At 37.4% G+C, this 17,059-nt stretch overlaps 1 protein-coding gene across 2 annotated transcripts; it reads left to right on the top strand.

The window, feature by feature from the left end:
• Nucleotides 1–12,380: 12,380 nt before the first annotated feature.
• Nucleotides 12,381–16,184, top strand: LOC145119618 (Rhodanese/Cell cycle control phosphatase superfamily protein). Of its 2 annotated transcripts, none has more exons than XM_079055302.1 (12): nt 12,381–12,621; nt 12,785–13,572; nt 13,655–13,769; nt 13,881–13,958; nt 14,131–14,223; nt 14,502–14,585; nt 14,685–14,783; nt 14,903–14,959; nt 15,182–15,212; nt 15,533–15,579; nt 15,661–15,734; nt 15,803–15,932. In XM_079055302.1, exons 1-11 carry the CDS (start codon nt 12,574–12,576, stop codon nt 15,721–15,723), a joined length of 1,503 nt encoding a protein of 500 aa, XP_078911428.1. In that variant the 5' UTR covers nt 12,381–12,573; the 3' UTR covers nt 15,724–15,734; nt 15,803–15,932. The 2 variants fall into 2 exon arrangements, with proteins under 2 accessions (XP_078911428.1, XP_078911427.1); XM_079055301.1 differs by having other exon boundaries at nt 12,384–12,621; nt 15,661–15,719; nt 15,803–16,184.
• Nucleotides 16,185–17,059: the final 875 nt, after the last annotated feature.

Genomic DNA, 17,059 nt, shown 5'->3' with positions numbered 1-17,059 from the left:
CTTATTTTAAGGAAGACGAACCCACATTAGTATACCACATTCGAATATTCAAAATTTGGTTTTGAACTATTGTTCTGATGGTAGATTCATATATTTCATGACTTTCCTTTTGAATAGAAAGCACACAACATGTTCTACATTTAATCAAGTCAGAACAATCTTATAGAATTTGTATAAAAGTTTCAATCATAAACCATAGACTTAAACATTTGGGAGAATGATTGTCTTTTAATCCCATAAATAGTAGCAAGGGCTCGATATAAATAATCAAACTTTCTTCTCTATGTTTTAGTCCCCTTACTTCTTTTAGTCACTGCACACTCTTGCAAATGTCAATACTTTATCCTTAGTATAATACCCAAGGATTGGAAGTAATGTTCCAATGATATTATGACTTTGCATTTGACTATCGACTAAACATTCAGAAATGAGAAGCCGTTGGATCTGAAGTATAATAGCACAAGCTTGGTATCCTTGATCAAACTCTCTTTTTAATTTTCCAGTTTCTCTCGCATGTAATCTTGGGAATACATACTTTTCAAGTCATTTTCTTATTTTGGAAATGTGTAGCCTATCAGAACATGTCTTAGAACAAGCCTTCGTGTTGTCTTTGGTGTTTAAGCCTAGATTAGGTGAGTCATCACTAATCGTTTTATACCCATGGATAACTAGCTTTCTTGTTTTTTGATATTTATATTCATGATAGTAGATGTAGGGGGTATTTGAAGATGGATTTTCTATTATTGGCCATGTTAGTTCCAAAGGAAACTAAAACATGCCATGTAACTCCTTAATGGACATTACAAGATTATTTACATCAAAATAGATTCAATTGATTATATGTACACACTAGCTTATTAACTATGATAACCATGACCAACTTTTAACAAAATGAAATTCCATATCACTTCAAAATATGTTTGATGACTGTTTATACAGTTTTGGAATGTAGTGGTAGGATCAGATTAAGGAAGAGCTTTTATTGAAGGCATGCTCTTTATATTCGTCTAAGTGACCAATTCCTAAACTACGGATTTGACTAGACCGATCATCCGACCCACCAATCCTTCATGAGGTTTTAATTCAGTAGAGTATTGTGGATTTATGTTATGGACATCATTCAATATCAATTCCATTCTAGTTTGATTTATTAATCCTTAATATAATTATTAACCCGGAGTGAATTATCGATTAAGGCTAGGATCCACATTTTGAAACTCCTAGATCATTTGAGATTCATTGACATTTAATGGCATATTAATCTCAATTGTGCTCGTCTCAATTCAATATCGGGGATGTCTCGGATCATTGAATAGATGGTGAATTAACCATGCAAAACCACGTGACCATCGGTATAGAATTATTCTCGCATTGACATGCTGGTTGACCACACATGCTCCATCAACAGAATTTTTCAATGAGTGACACATCATATTCGACTTATTTTCTCATAATGATGTGTCAGTTAACCACGCACGCTCCATCATCCAAATGTAAACAATATGTGCATTTTCATGGTGTCACACCCCTGAACCAGGACGGCGGAAACGTCCGGGGACGGATGACGTCACTGTATAGTACCATCATAATTGAATATGAATGAAACATAGCATTACAAGAGACATACATTGAATATACATACTTACACAGTTTACATATTTCACTTGTTTATCAGTTACACAAAAATGACAAAAGTAAAACTTCATAAGATTTCACCACTTGATCTCATTGCAAAGTTGTTTACCTGTTACTGGATCCCTGAGAATACAAGTCGTTTTGAAAAGCGTCAACTAAAAAGTTGGTGAGTTCATAAGCATTTTTGTATAAAATGGTTTTGTATTTGTTTAGAATAGTTCTCGTAGCACTTTCAGAAAATCTGATATTTTCTATGAAAATAGTTTGTAAGTCTCGTTTCTAAAACCGTGAATATATGCATGCATGTCCTTTGTTTTCTTTTGTTTGTAAAAGTAAAGCGTACGTTCCCAGAAAACCCAATATTTTCTGATGTAAGAAAAACTGTAGTCTTAAACCCTAAGACCGGAAGTGTAAGAGACTGAATACTTGAAAAATGATTTGCAGTGTTATAGTTTAATAAAACCGATGAAGTGTAAGCTTCCCGTAAACCAAAATCGTATTGTTATTCCCTATGTGAGTCGCTATAACCATGCTTGATACGACTAAAATGCATGTCATGATGTTCTTCAGGCGTCGTTTTCGGTAAGATATTTGTCACCCTAGACTAGCCTCGTCTAGCTGTAGCGAACAACTCAGGTGTGGGGGTGTCAACCCCGTATAGATCTATACACAATTACCTCGCTCTCCCTCCAGGAAACTCTGGTTATAACTACAGGACTTACGGTGTACGCTAGGTAGGTACGGTGAAGGAAAGTCTCACAAGAGCATTAATAGATTTACGTGAACTATGACTTCCTTTTACTTGCAAAATAAGATAATTATGCCTTTAAATAATTATGTGTACCTTTGAAAAGTGTGGTTTGTGACCTCCAAACTATACCGATTATAGTTTATTATGTTTGTTTGTCAAGACAATTTATATAATCATATATATATATATATATATATATATATATATATATATATATATATATATATATATATATAAATACATATAAGTTAACATGTCTAGATGTTTTAAAAGAATATATCATATAAACTTACATCTAACACAAGTATAGAACTTTTAGTATTATAAAGACAATTTCTAGTTTTTGACTTTTCTGTCCATGTTTTTAGAAAAATTATAGAAAAATCATCGTAAGTCGAAATTTGGATCTGTAAACTCTGAGAGTTTAGAAAATGAGTCTAATTTGTTCATAGTTTTTATTATAATTTTTAGTGGTCTCAAACCAGTGTGAAAATCTTCATTTTCACAGACTGGTCCGAGACCATTCCTGAAATGATAGACAGTTTTGTAAAAATCGCCAAAAATTGTAGAAAAAATCGTATGAACGCGTGCAAATAGTCTTTAGAAAGGTATAAACCTGAACTATTTTCATATTGAACAATTTTGAAAGATATTAAGTTTAAAATGGTCAAAACAGTCCGTGAATAGACCATAACTTTTCTGTTGAAAGCTGATGTTTAAGTTTAGTTTATATTTTGGTGTTGTAACTTGTATTTCCCCCCTAAAACTTGAAGAAAATATGAAAATGTAGGGGTATGAAGCTCACCTTGAAGATTTAGTGTGGTAGAAGAGAGGAAAGTGAAGAGATTTCGAGCCTAGTCTTGCACCTCTTGAAGGTATTCTCAAAATTTCAAGTGTTTCTAAGCACTTAACACACAACAAAAGTGTGTAAACAAGAAGTTGGTATCATAAAAATGTTTAGAATTACAAGACTACATGAAGTTCTTACCAAATGACTAAGATTTTTCCTTGAGGTGAACTCCTTCCTTGAAGATGATCTCCAAAATTTTGAGGGAAAGATGAGAGGATTTGAGAGAGTTTGGAGTAGGATGTATTGCAAATGGGTGTTGTGTGTGTGGTGGGGGGTTTTGGGGCCGAGAATAAGAGAGAGGGGGTGACCTTTTTGATTGGATGCTTGAGGTGGCAAGAGTTTTTCCCATTCATACTTGCCTAGATATATGATGGTCCATGACTTGGTTATTTGGGGGACAATATTGAGGTGGCAAGAGTTTTTCCCATTCCTTTTTCTTTTTCTTTTTTTAAATGGGCTTTCGTCCCAATATGATATGTATGGCTTTCGGGTTTATTTAGGCCCAATAAGAGTGTTTTCGGTCCAATGGGAGACCCAAAAGAAGTTTTCGGCCCACTAAGGCCCAAAGGAAGGCTTTCGGCCCAATAAGGCCCAAGGAAAGAGTTTTATCCCAATAGGGTGTTGGGCTGAGAATTCTTGGGTCAAGGTCCAAAATCGTTTGGGCTTAGCTATTAGGTCAAGTTTTGGGCTTGCATGCGGCTATTTCATCTTGATTCTCAATGTACGTTCATAAGTATTCAAATAACATCAAAGTTTGAATTTCACTAATTTGATGTTACAAGGTTACATAGAGGAAATGGTTTTGTACATGCATCACAATCTCAACCCTAAATTTGCTAGTTGTGACACATGGGCAACACATAACTCGTGTTTTAAACATATAAAACGGATTTTTGTTTTATTACTTGATTAATACTTTTAATCTTGAAAAACAAAATCCGATCGAACCCTTTTGGTAACTCCACTCTCAAAATACAAAAGGTGGTGAAGTAGGTAAGCATGGAGCATATTAAAAACGATCTCGTTAGGAATCATAAAGACCTCCTGAAACCAGTATTAGAGAGGATGTGTCTAGTCTTGATTCAATGATAATATTTTTTATTAAACATGTGAGGACACATGTTTTAGGTTGTTATATATAGTAATCATACCATATACTAAATTTAAACCTTTAAAATTTATAATCTTTTCTTTTAAATACTAAAATTTAATTCTCTAATTTAAATAATATTTAAAGTCTTAATTAAATCATTTTAAGCATTATAATTTAAAGCTTTATTAAAAACTATTTAAAACTAGTTTAATCCTTTAAATATTCAAATTTAAATTCTCTAATTAAATAATATTCAAAATAAATATTCAAATTTTAAATTCAAGGTTAAATAATATTCAAATTTAATTAATTTAATATCCAAATTTAAATTCCTTATTAAATATTATTCAAAAATAATCTCTTATTTGAATATTCATATTTAACAAATCTAAAACAATGTTTTAATTAAGAGGTTTATCCTTAAAATTCAAAAAATACCAAAAATCTGAAAAAATGGAAAAACACGACTACGTGTCGCGTAGAGAACAAACACGTCGTGTAATACTCTACTTCTAGAATTTTGTTTTTGATTTTTATAGTAGTGCAAATAACTAAAACCTAAAGGCTCTGATACCACTGTTGGGGATTTATTGCATCAAATACACTATCTAAAGGTAGCAGAAACAATCATAGATTTACCTAAATGTACATGCACCCCATAATCTAGGTTTTTTACTAGTTTTAGCGTCATACATTAAAACTAAGCTACAAGAATAGAACACTTACCTCTTGATCCTTAGATCATGTGATCGACAACCTTGTAATGGATAGAGAGCCCAAAGTATAACTCCTCTAATGTGGTCAGACCCAAGACTCCAAAAGCAAAACAAGGAAACCCTATTATGGTTTATTCAAAAATCCCATAACCCTAGAGAGGAGTTAAGATTTTCATATATGGATAATAAAGAGAGAAGGGAGATCAAAAATTAGAGGCTCCAACTAATGAATGACCTTGTACACTATTTTCAACAATGTAGTGTAGATTTGAGTGTTTAAGTTGCTTTCCAATGTTTAACACCAACTCCGAAACATGATCGACTCTTAACCCAAAAATTATACAGATAAAGCGGCCCTAGCCCATCCTTCGAAACGACTCCAATAGTCGTTCAACCCAACAGAGCTATCTCAACCAAATACATTGCGCGCACAATCACTAAGTTCGCTCCACTCCAAGCGAATACTACAACTGATATGTAGTCACACATTACCTCCGACCTCTATCGCCTATCACTTACTAGTTCCATGCATGTTGTGGTCTTCCCCTAGCCAAACGAACTGACCCACCCAGATCTAACACATCGGATTGAATCCATGACCACTCAAAAGGAATTCCATCTGAAAATCCGAAATCCCAACTTGCCTATCCCCTACACAGATGGTGCCAAACTCAAACACAAGAGCCTGATCTGTCAACAAAATTGAAACCATCCATTAACCCTGAACCCTTCAACTGACACTCTTGGAATTTGTGTCCTTTAACCCACATCCTTTAGAAAGAAGGCCTCACCCAAAACACCTACAATTCCCAACTCGAGATCTCACCCATAACTAACCCGATACTCAACTCATGACCCGAGATCTACAAATTTGTGCGTGCATTACACCCCAATCCTTCTAATTTACGATAACCCCTCCCTGAATTGAGATTTAATAGTTCCCGACCATCGTCGAGACTACCAGTATCGCACCTGGTCCGGCCACCAAGTTCCCAAAGACCCAAATGGTGAGGCTACCCAGCCTAAAACCCCTCTGCGTCACATACTGACCAGTGAATGCTACGGCACCCCGTAGTCTTACAACATTTCTTCACTAACTAGTGAATGCTACGGCACCCCGTAGTCTTGCAACACTCCCTCACTTGCCATGGACTCGTTCCACGGTCTTTCCTCGACAGTCCCAAGTGATTACCCCCACTTGGATCCATCCACTCTTTTACATCCTCGTAACCGCCAGATTACCGAACCATCCCACCATCTCATTACCAAACATCCACCATATTGAGTTTACTGAACTAATACTCCACGACCAAACATTAATAGGTACACACACCCATCCAGATTAAGCATCTTACTACTCTCGACAAAGATTGCCGCGACCCAAGAACCTTCCCTCAATACAATTCCATGCCCTAGTTCAATCCCCTCTGACGACAAAGAACTGATAGGCTCACAATTAGGATAGGTAGATAGTCGATCCGATGTTCCACTTGCCACCAAAACAAGCCGAGTCTTACAATAATTCTACAATCCAACAATTTAGGACGACATACTCGGAAACCATGATACACCATCACATAATTTAATGATAGCTTGTCACGACCATTGATCTTCAACTTATACAGGTCGAAACCCTTGAAGTATTCCAACTCAATAATGAAGAGCAGAAAATCACCAATGATTGAGGATACGTTGACGACAACCCAAAACCCCAATATCTAGCGAACAAAATCCAATCGAAACCACACATACCAACTCTGAAGTCGATTGACTGATCAATCACTGCTCTTCCTGGAGTATAGATAGCAATCCATACATCGAATTAGAAAATTCTTCAACAACCAAAACTTGACCCAAACGATCCAATCGCCTCATAACCTGAACATTGGCGAACCCGAAAGAAACATTATCCATAACGAGCTCCCTGACTAAAGGCTACCTGCCGTGAAGACACTCATTCATTCCTGAGCGCATGCATCATCTAGTTCTGCACCTCGCCTTGACCGCATCTAGACCCAAGTCTCATTTAACCGGACCGCAGATCCCTATAACCCAATCTTCTGAAGCCGCAACTCAAACAGATCGATGATCCTTCCAACAGAATACCCAGTTCTCCCCCACTTAGGGTTCGAACTACCGCCAACTGGTATTGCAAACATGCCAAACTTCAAACTGGCTCAACTAGATACACCATACCCAACCCTTGGAGGGTACAACACAACACATTATGATCTTCCAGATACGGATCAACCAACTCTAGAGCATTCTGAATCTCAGATGGAGACCTCGGAAACTTCCCCAATGTGACTGCCTCTAATCACCACGAATCTCGTATAGCCGCACAAGCGTATATTCCAACGGTCCGATTATAACACCGATTCTCTAAATTGACTACCACACGCTTCGTCTCTGAATCCTCAACCAACATTCCATCGCAAGAATCATCATGGAAGCAAGAGACCTCACTCTCACAGTCGATACACAACATAGACAACGAGGGTTGTCATTTCCAATACACTCCTTCTGATCACCTGAAACAGTTTGATAGAACACGCCTTACCAAACTCAAATAAGGCATACCCTTATCCTCATCTTTCACAGCCCCACTGTAATTAATCTCTTACAGTGTAAGAAATACCTCAAGGCAATCATAACACAAGAATCCCTTGGTGCATTTCTCCCTTGATGCAACTACCGCACTACCTGGTACCCCACAACGTCTACCTCCTAATTCAGAAATCAGACGCTCCTCTCTCTTCCTTCCAACATCATAAACCACCGGCCGATCACTCAGCTCAAACTACAAATCCTCAAGCAGATCATTACATCCACTTCCTTTTTGAGCCCCGGACTCAAACTGGCACCTCACCGATCAAAGCCTTCGAGACCTAAACTCAACTTTCTTGCAAGGCCTACTGTATTCAAACCTCAATCAATATGGCCCTCAACCCAATAATCACCAAGCCTATTCTCAGTCTGAACAACCGCAGTCGGATAACTGGTAAAGACGAAAACACACTCTGTGATAAATCATGGCACCTAAACCAAGATATCTACCCTCAACCTACTACTTAGAACCCCTGGAACTCCCCTCGAATTGAGAAAGGATCCTCTGCTTTCAGTAGTATGGGCCCGATACTACATTCCACATCTATCCATACTTTCACCGAGGATCGTTCCAAATTTTCTAGGTAGCCACTCAACTTCCCTTATCGACCAATCCAATTCCACATGCTCGCTCTCCCTTGTATACTCACCGCTACACAGCACACTCATCGGACTGAAATACTCCCTAGGCTCTTAGGATTCCCTTCACTCCTCTCTCCGCCATCAGCTGCAAAATGAACTCCTATTAATACCTACTAACTACTTCTAAAATACAATTACATGCTACATGCACTAGATAATTCTTCTACTGTAAGATCCCACCCTACAACGACTAGGCTCACACGAGAGCTGTGCAATAGAGCCAAATCTAACCTTCTAAAATTATCTACTCCGTGAAACATGTAACCTAACGTATTCGATTAATAGTTACTCGGTGTTAATGGAAGTCTCTAAAAGCACAAAGCAAGCAGCATTCGGGCACCAAGCAACCTCTACCAGCATATAAAACCACTGTAGCATACAACCCCAAATGCTCTATCTATATCACAAAAGGCATCATCGAACTCAGGCAAACCTACCTCACAACTCCCGGAGATCTCTAATCATAGGCATGCAACACTATCAGCTCACATAAGAGGCATAAAGGCATCTCTCCTAAGCAGGCACACTAGCATGCAATACTGAGCAGATTCCTAGCCCTAAACTAGCATGCAATTCTATCAACTGATAATAACAACTCATCACAACACATAATCAAGTAAGGGTATCTTGGGAAATCACCGTTCGGGCTCTGGCTGATTGTACACACCGCTTCGAATCTGCTTTCAAAACTCCTTAAAATTCCCTTGGAAAATTGTGTGATGAAAAAAAATCATTTCTTTTGAAAAGTTTTCAACTCCTCAGTTTGAGTCCAGACATACCCTAGGGTGTGCTCGAATCCCTCAAACCAAGGCTCTGATACCAAATTATAACGCCTCGAATTTCAAAACAATTTTTTTATTCACCAATCATTATTCATAAATCCAAGTCATCACAGAATTATAAATCATTATCAAAACAATATCAGAGTATCCCAAAATCCACAAGGCATCATAAGCCGTCGAATGTGTACAATCATGCATCCGCCTTCCCAGAATCTACAAAAGTACCTGAACCACATTTAAATCAACACTGTAAGCACGAAGCTTAGTGAGTTCCCGAAAATACCACATACACAAATAATTAGCCTCTCATGGCTAAATCTCGATAAGGACCCTCCAGTCATGTGTCTCAGTGAAGACCCTTCGGTCTCACATCTTAGTATGGACCCTCTTGTCGTAGCTCAACATATACACAAAATAACATAACATCATAAGTCACAAAGACAGAATGCATAAGAACACATATCACAGTATAAACAGATAAGACCCTTCGGTCAATAATACAAATAAGACCCTCCGGTCAATAACATGAACAAGACCCTCCGGTCACACATAAATTACCACACTGGTAAGTATATTGAGAAGACTCACCTGAATCGAAGAACCCTGAAATACTATGACACGATCCCTTATCAGCACTGCTCGCACCCGCGAATCCACGAATACCAGAACCATATAAAATCTTAATTAATAACCCAAAACCCTCAAGTTTGACCCAAGGTCAAACTTAGTCAAAAGTCTAACGGTCAATAGAAGTCAAAGTCAACAAGTCAACTTTAGGCTGAGTACGCCCAACGTACGCAGCTCGTACGCATGGCGTACTTACCATCCAGAATCGGGACCCCATACAAGTACACGCAGTGTACCCGAAGGTACGCCCGGCGTACTCGGTCAAAAGGCACTTTTCCATTAAGTGCTTAATCTCTTAATTCCTTTCATCCAACACTCAGATCTAGTCCCACAACATCATTTTAAGTCATAAAGATTCCACCTTTATGACTTTCTAGATCTAGAAAAGGTCCAAAAGCCAAAACCTTAACTTATTAATCCATTAAGACATCATGACACTTTCATGGAAGGTATAGAAGGATCAAGATCACATTTTTATGTATCCTAAAAGCTCCATAATGGATAAAGTTTCCAACTTTATCCATTATAATGTTCCAAACCACCAAGATCTAGCCTTTAAGCATCAAATGAGACCAAACGTGCATCTTTTTCATGTTAATCCATTAAGTCCAAGTCTCCAACCTTCATATCTGAATTATAATGATGTTTAGATGGATAAAGTTTCGAACTTTATCCATAACAAGGTCACAAACTTTCAAGATCTCAAATTTATGCACTAAAATGACCAAAAGCTCATAATACCCAAAAGTAGCTAGATCTAACAAATGCATCATCAAGATTCAAACTTTATACCTCTAGAAGATAGATCAAGGTGAACAAAGTCCAGATCTACAAGCTCCAATGCAACCAAGACTTCTCCAAGAAGTTCCTTCTTCTCCAAGGTGCACTATGCATACTCCAAAGCACTAAAAAACACCTTCTTTTAGCTCACAAGGCTCAACTAGGGTTAGGGTTTCATGGAAGGGGTGTTGGAGGTGTGGAGGCTGAGAATGGAGTATGTTTGGGAGAGTTAAGGAGCTTAAATAGGGCTCAAACCATGAAAATAGGGTTTGAGCACTGATTACGTACGCCCAACGTACTCAAGATTCTCTTAGTACGCCCAACTTACACCTTTTTGTACGCCCAACGTACTCAGCTTGGCCCAAAACCACCCAAACTTCAAACGGTCATTACTTCTTCGTTCTAACTCCGATTTTGACGTTCTTTATATCCACGGAAAGGTATTGAGGAGCTCTACAACCATATCTAATTACTTCTGACTTAAAACACATCGAACTAAAATCCATAATTCATAAAAGAAGTTTGAAACGCTACTTTACCATTTTACCCTTTGACTCCAAAGCGCAAACCGAACTATTGGATCACATATCTACATTACCTACATCCAAATGGGCCTAAACCTCTCTTCCTTAAAGCCTCAAAACCTTCTCATACCCGAATTATGGCCCACGAGCCTTAAATCACAGAACGATCCGAAACAGGATGTTACAAGTTGGCATAAGAAGTCACATGTGACTTTCTTCCAAACACCACCCCTAACATCTAACATCTGTGATTGTGAAGGTCTGTGGGTGTGGCTTTGGGAGGCTAGATTCTCTCTCCTTCCTTCCTCTCTCTTTCTCATTTTTCTTCTCCCCTCTTTCTCTCTCTTTCTTCCCTAAACTCACTAGCAACTTCATATGAACACCATTTCCTATAGCTAGCAAGATGCAAGTAATTGACTTTTTGGATGACATGGTACACCTTCACGGGAATGGTTTTGTAAACCATTCCGTATAACCTTATAGGATTAGTTATGTGGCAAAGCTTAAAAAGTAGTTTTTCAACTTATTACCCGTTTAACACTGGTATAAGTTAAAAATAGTGTTTGAGTAGCATTTTCTGAAAATCAACTTATAGTTGTTTGAGACCTATAATAAGCTAATTTTGACAAGTTGGTTACCCCTTACTTATTAAAAACTTGTTATTCCACCCTTTTAAAAAATTGACCAATATGCCCCTTACCCTAATAAACGAATCGTACGCCTCTCTGATGAAAGAAACAACGATGCAGGTTTCTTTTGCTTTCATTCATCCTTTTTTTTTCGTTCTATTGTATCGAGCTTCGACCCCAATTGAGATTTTTCTTCTCAATTCTTTTTTTTTCAATTTGCCATATGATTCTGTTTTTCTTCAACTGTATAAATCTGTTCTTTGTTTCCGCATTCTTCCTGCATTCTATAAATCTATGAAATGGTGTTGTGGTTGCTTGGAATTAGTACCTTGAATGTGATTTGTATCATTTTTTTCCTTCTTTGTTGTTCTCATTAGTTATTCAGTTAGAATGCAATTTTAGCTTTCTATGAAGTTGATACCCATAAATGTATTCTGGTTTTGGTTCCCTGCTACACCAAAAGACAACATATATGAAAGCCCTTTTTGGTAATTTTATACATATAAGGAGTTTTTTTTTTTTTTTTGCCAAATATTAAAAATGACTTATTAGGTTATAGCGTTTTGAGACAAGATAAGTTAAGCTAAATATATATATTTTTTTAAAACTCAGACACCGCATAAACTAACAAATTGATTTTTATTTTAAATGAATTAAAAACCCTATTACTATTTATTCGTAAAATATAATTTATCGGATTGAAATAAACGTGAAATTACGGATGAGATGGATGATAAGGCAACGAGCTGGAGGACGCCACACAATCTTCCCACTCACTTCCCACCTCTCAATCTCTCGTTGCTATTACACATCATTTTTATTCGGATAATTCAGCTTTCGTTTGCCATCTGTATGTTTGAAGGCCTGGCAGGTCAAAATTCAGCTCTTCCCACTGGAATTCTGCAACTGTTAACCACCCAGCGGGCTTCTTCTCAACATGCTGCCCGTTTGCTCCACCATTGCTAACTGTTTTTCAAATTCCCAGGTTAGAATTATCATCATTCATGGATTGTCAGATTGAGCATAAGCTTGGATTATGGTAAAAATATCCAGGATAGTTTTACCCTAAATCTTGTTTTCGGCCGACTCAAAATCCGAATTATGTGTTGTGTACACGACATTATGAATCATGACACTACTTCTTGCAGGTATGTCTATATGGAGGGTGTAGAGACTTCTCCTTGAGTCGCAAGGCATTCACAGTTAAATGCATCATCGAAAATGATGCCAAAGTTCATCTACAAGGACTTCAGCAGTTGAACTCTCTTAGATTTGCAGATCAATTCATTGGAAAAGCTAGATCATTGCCCAGGGCTTTTAATCTGCGAAATACAGTTATTGCCACCAATATACCAGATGATCCTGCATCTGCTTCCATGAAACCAGATATATATTCAGAATATCTTTCAAAAACAGATTCAGAGGATGTTTTTGCTGGAATAAATGAATCCCTTAGTGCCCTAGTTTGCAATACAGACACTGCTATTAGCAATACACTCAAAACAATCACTTCATCAGTAGAAGCTGCTTCAAAGGGTGTTAATGGTGCAATTGATGGTTCTCTTAATAACTTGAAGCTCTCTTTTAGTAGTGCATTGTCTGGATTATCACATAACTCTAAGGGAGTATCAAGTAAAGCAGGAGGTATTGCTGTTGATGGGTTGAGAACTGTGATCGTCACAGTTGAGGAGTTGGTATCAGAAGGGGCCATGTTTTTGGTGTATGCTTATGCATCCGCCAAGGATATGCTCCCTCCAGAGCTCCAGAATGTGCTAAATTCTTCAGAAGATAAGGCATATGGTGTCTTGAAGCCTATTGGGACAACCTTTCAGCAGGTTTATGTTTCCATAGAGGGATTTGAGAGAATTATTGGCATTGATCCTAGTGATCCGATCGTCCCTTTTGTACTTTTGCTTGGAACATCAACCACTTTATGGTATGGATGTCCTTCTTTTCCTCTTTCTTGAAAAACCAGCTGATGCTCTGATGGAAGCTTACATATCCTCAGATGCTTACAGGGCTTCTTACTGGATCCTGACCTATGCTGGATATGCTGGAGACTTATCCCCAAAGTTGGCTTTTGAGCTGCTGAATGGGAAAGAAAATGTTGCACTAATTGATGTCCGGCCTGAGGCAAGAGACTGTAATTTTTTCTAGCCTTTCTTTTCTAAATGTTTTTATATTATAAAGTTATCATCTCATTCTCGAAAAGTATGGCTCAAATATTACATTATCCATGTGAAGGATTTCAGAGAGAGAGATGGAATTCCTGATCTCCGAAGGACAGCTCGATTTCGATATGCTAGTGTGGAATATCCTGAGGTTGATTCATACTATAGATTACTCTCCCATTATCATCTGTTTCTCCTTTTCTCATATAATAACACGCGTGTTGCTGTTGCAAAGAAAAGAAATACAGTAATGATTTGTTGAGTCAGGATGCAGTATCATTCTGGCGAATGCCATTTAACATTTCCTTAATATGGAATTTCAGGTTGATAATAGTGTAAAAAAGTTACTCAAGAGTGGGAAAGATCTTGATGATGCATTGGTTGCTGCTGTCATTCGGAACTTGAAAGTTGTTCAAGTATGTGATTGCCTGGATTTTATTTACTTATTTTTGAGTTTAAGGACACAGTAATTGCTTTTAGAAAGTTTCTACAAGAGGATTGTTTTTCCAGCAACCCTAAGAGATGTAAATTAAGTTAGGTGGATGGCATATATGGGCCCAATCCACACTGGAATTGAAAACCTTGAGGGCTGATGCACTTAATCAGTGGTTTTTGTAGAATTGAGAGACGATGTCTAAAAAATAGCATCATTTTTGTATAATAACTTGTTTCCTCTATCTGTGATCTGTCATAGCAAGGGTCGAAGGTGATAGTGATGGACGCTGATGGTACTCGCTCCAAGGGAATCGCAAGATCGCTGAGGAAACTTGGGATTAAGGAAAGTATCTATTTTTCAGTAGTAGCTTCGATTTAATGATATTTAAAATATTATAATCATTACTACTACTAAAATGTTAGAATTTTTTGGAAATGGCAGAGACCATACTTGGTCCAAGGTGGGTTCCGTTCTTGGGTTCAAGAGGGTTTGCGTGTTAAAGAACCAAAACCTGAGACAACACTTACCATACTCAATGAGGTATAATTTATTTTAACTTTTGTCTGCCTGTACATCAAGTTTAGGAACTAAATTTAGATAAACTAGTCTAGAGACTGCTCAATGTATCTGTTAATCCAAGTTGGCTTAATTAATGACAGGAAGCTGAGGCTATTCTAGAGGGTATCACTCCATTCCAAGTTATCGGGTATGGCATGGTAAGCCTACAGGATCCACTAGCCTTCAGTAATATAATCTTAAGATATTTTAAGTTTTTTTATTGTGCAAAAACAGTCCTACAACAACATTAAAGAGTAAAAACATCCATTCAATATAGTTCTGAATTTCAAATACTTGAAGCGTCCAAAAATTTATATCATGATACTTACTAATAACAGTTTTGGTCTAATTCTTGTGATTGCTTGCTTGGTTGTCTACAGGGTTTTCTGGCAACTGCATTTGCATTGTTAGGTTTGTATCTTTTCCAAATTATTCTTTCAAGAATGTAGATATAAGCTGTAACAACACATTGCCACGACTAGACACGACTTCATTCAAAGTTTAACAAAAATAATTACTAAATCTATCTGTTGAGGCCGCCATGTGTGTGTGTGAGAGAGAGAGGGAGTTTTAGTTTCCATTGTGGACTTACCGGGCTCTGTGATTTACATCTCACATAATACATGTTCATAGTGTGGGTCCCATTTTGCAGAAATCATGATAAAACTACCTGTTACTGTTAGTGCTTATTTATTAAGCGTTGATATATACGTGATGTATGTTTGTAACAGAGTGGGAGAAGACATTGCAATTCATTGCTGTTGCTGGCATTGGTCAGGTACTCTTTCTCTATCTATATTACGGTTGAAGAAAAAATTAAATAGTTTTTTACATGAATTCCTTTTTTGACAAACACCAGACTATATATCGAAGGATTGCTTCTTACGAGGACTCTAACGATTTCAAGAGAGATGTGGGGTAAATATTTGACATGTATGTTAATTATACATAATTAATGATTGATTAAATGATTGATTGATTGATTGATGGATCCGTTGAAGGCAACTTGTGGTCCCTGTTAAGTTGGGAGGGCAGGCCATTTCATGGGCGGCTGCGAAGCTGGAAAGTAATCGCAATGGTTTACCGACTTCACCTTCCTCGGTAAATGTCCAGAACAGGGTACTGCAAGCTGCTGCCAAGCATGAATCTCAGCCACCTGAACAACCACAGGATTCAACACCAAACCCAGATCTTTCTGAAGCATAATAAACAACACACACACATCCAAAATCATATATAAGCTTTCATCACAAATGCGGGTGGGTTTCTTCTCATAAATGTAATGTATTTGTATAGCTGCATAATATTATGGGAGATTTGTGTTTCCTTTTATACCAACTACTTTTTAACTCATCAAAATATCCGGTGGTTCTTAGCTTTAAAGCTGTCCTATCTAGTATCTTCACCTAAATTATTTGAATAATGAAGTCACTTAACTTGGGTTTTGGAGTCTCACGGGTCTAGAAATGTATTTACCAAATAAAAAATCAACCCTCTTTCCAAAAAGAAAAAAAAATCAACCCCCTCTTTCCAAAAAGAAAAAAAATCAACCTAATATTTTGATGAAAACATCAAGGGCGTGTTCGGCACGGAGCGTTTGAGAGCTTCTAGCTTCTAGCGTTTGACAAAACGCTCCGTTTTGAACAGAAAGCCTCGTTCGGCACTACAAGCTTCTAGCGTTTAGTTTAAACAAAACACTCCAAATCCAAATGCTACTTCATGTAGCGTTTAACAAAACGCTACAAGCTACAAGCTACCCGCTACAAGCCACGCTACCAGCTAATTTTGCCGAACACGCACAAATCACCGGTGTACAATAATATGGTCATAGTTGTCCATTCGTGACTCGACTTTGTGACTCGAAATCCTAAATTTTAACTCGTGACTCGAATCGTGACTCGACTCATAACAGTCATGACACTAGAAATTATATACAAAAAATTATATAGAACATCATGTGTAAACAAAATATAAACCGAATATTTAAGCACATTTACTAATATGTTACAAATTCATTAGTTAGGCGTCGTACACGACATAAAGTATCAAAAAATAACTAGTGATTTAGTAACAAAGCAAATGACAAAAAGACTTAGTGCGCTTGAATCATAAAACTAAACTTCAGGGATAAAGTGGTCATCATCATCTTCATCTTCAACTACCGTTGTCTCATGGAAACCAATATCATCTCCCTCCTCCTTATCCTCATCATCTAAGTCAACAAGTTTGCTTTTAGCTTTGTCTTTAACATTAGACAC

The sequence above is a fragment of the Lactuca virosa genome, chromosome 6 (assembly GCF_052849685.1).
Source record: "Lactuca virosa cultivar CGN04683 chromosome 6, Lactuca_virosa_CGN04683_v6, whole genome shotgun sequence".
In the NCBI taxonomy this organism is placed as follows: domain Eukaryota; kingdom Viridiplantae; phylum Streptophyta; class Magnoliopsida; order Asterales; family Asteraceae; genus Lactuca; species Lactuca virosa.
This window is presented reverse-complemented; position numbering and strand designations above follow the sequence as displayed.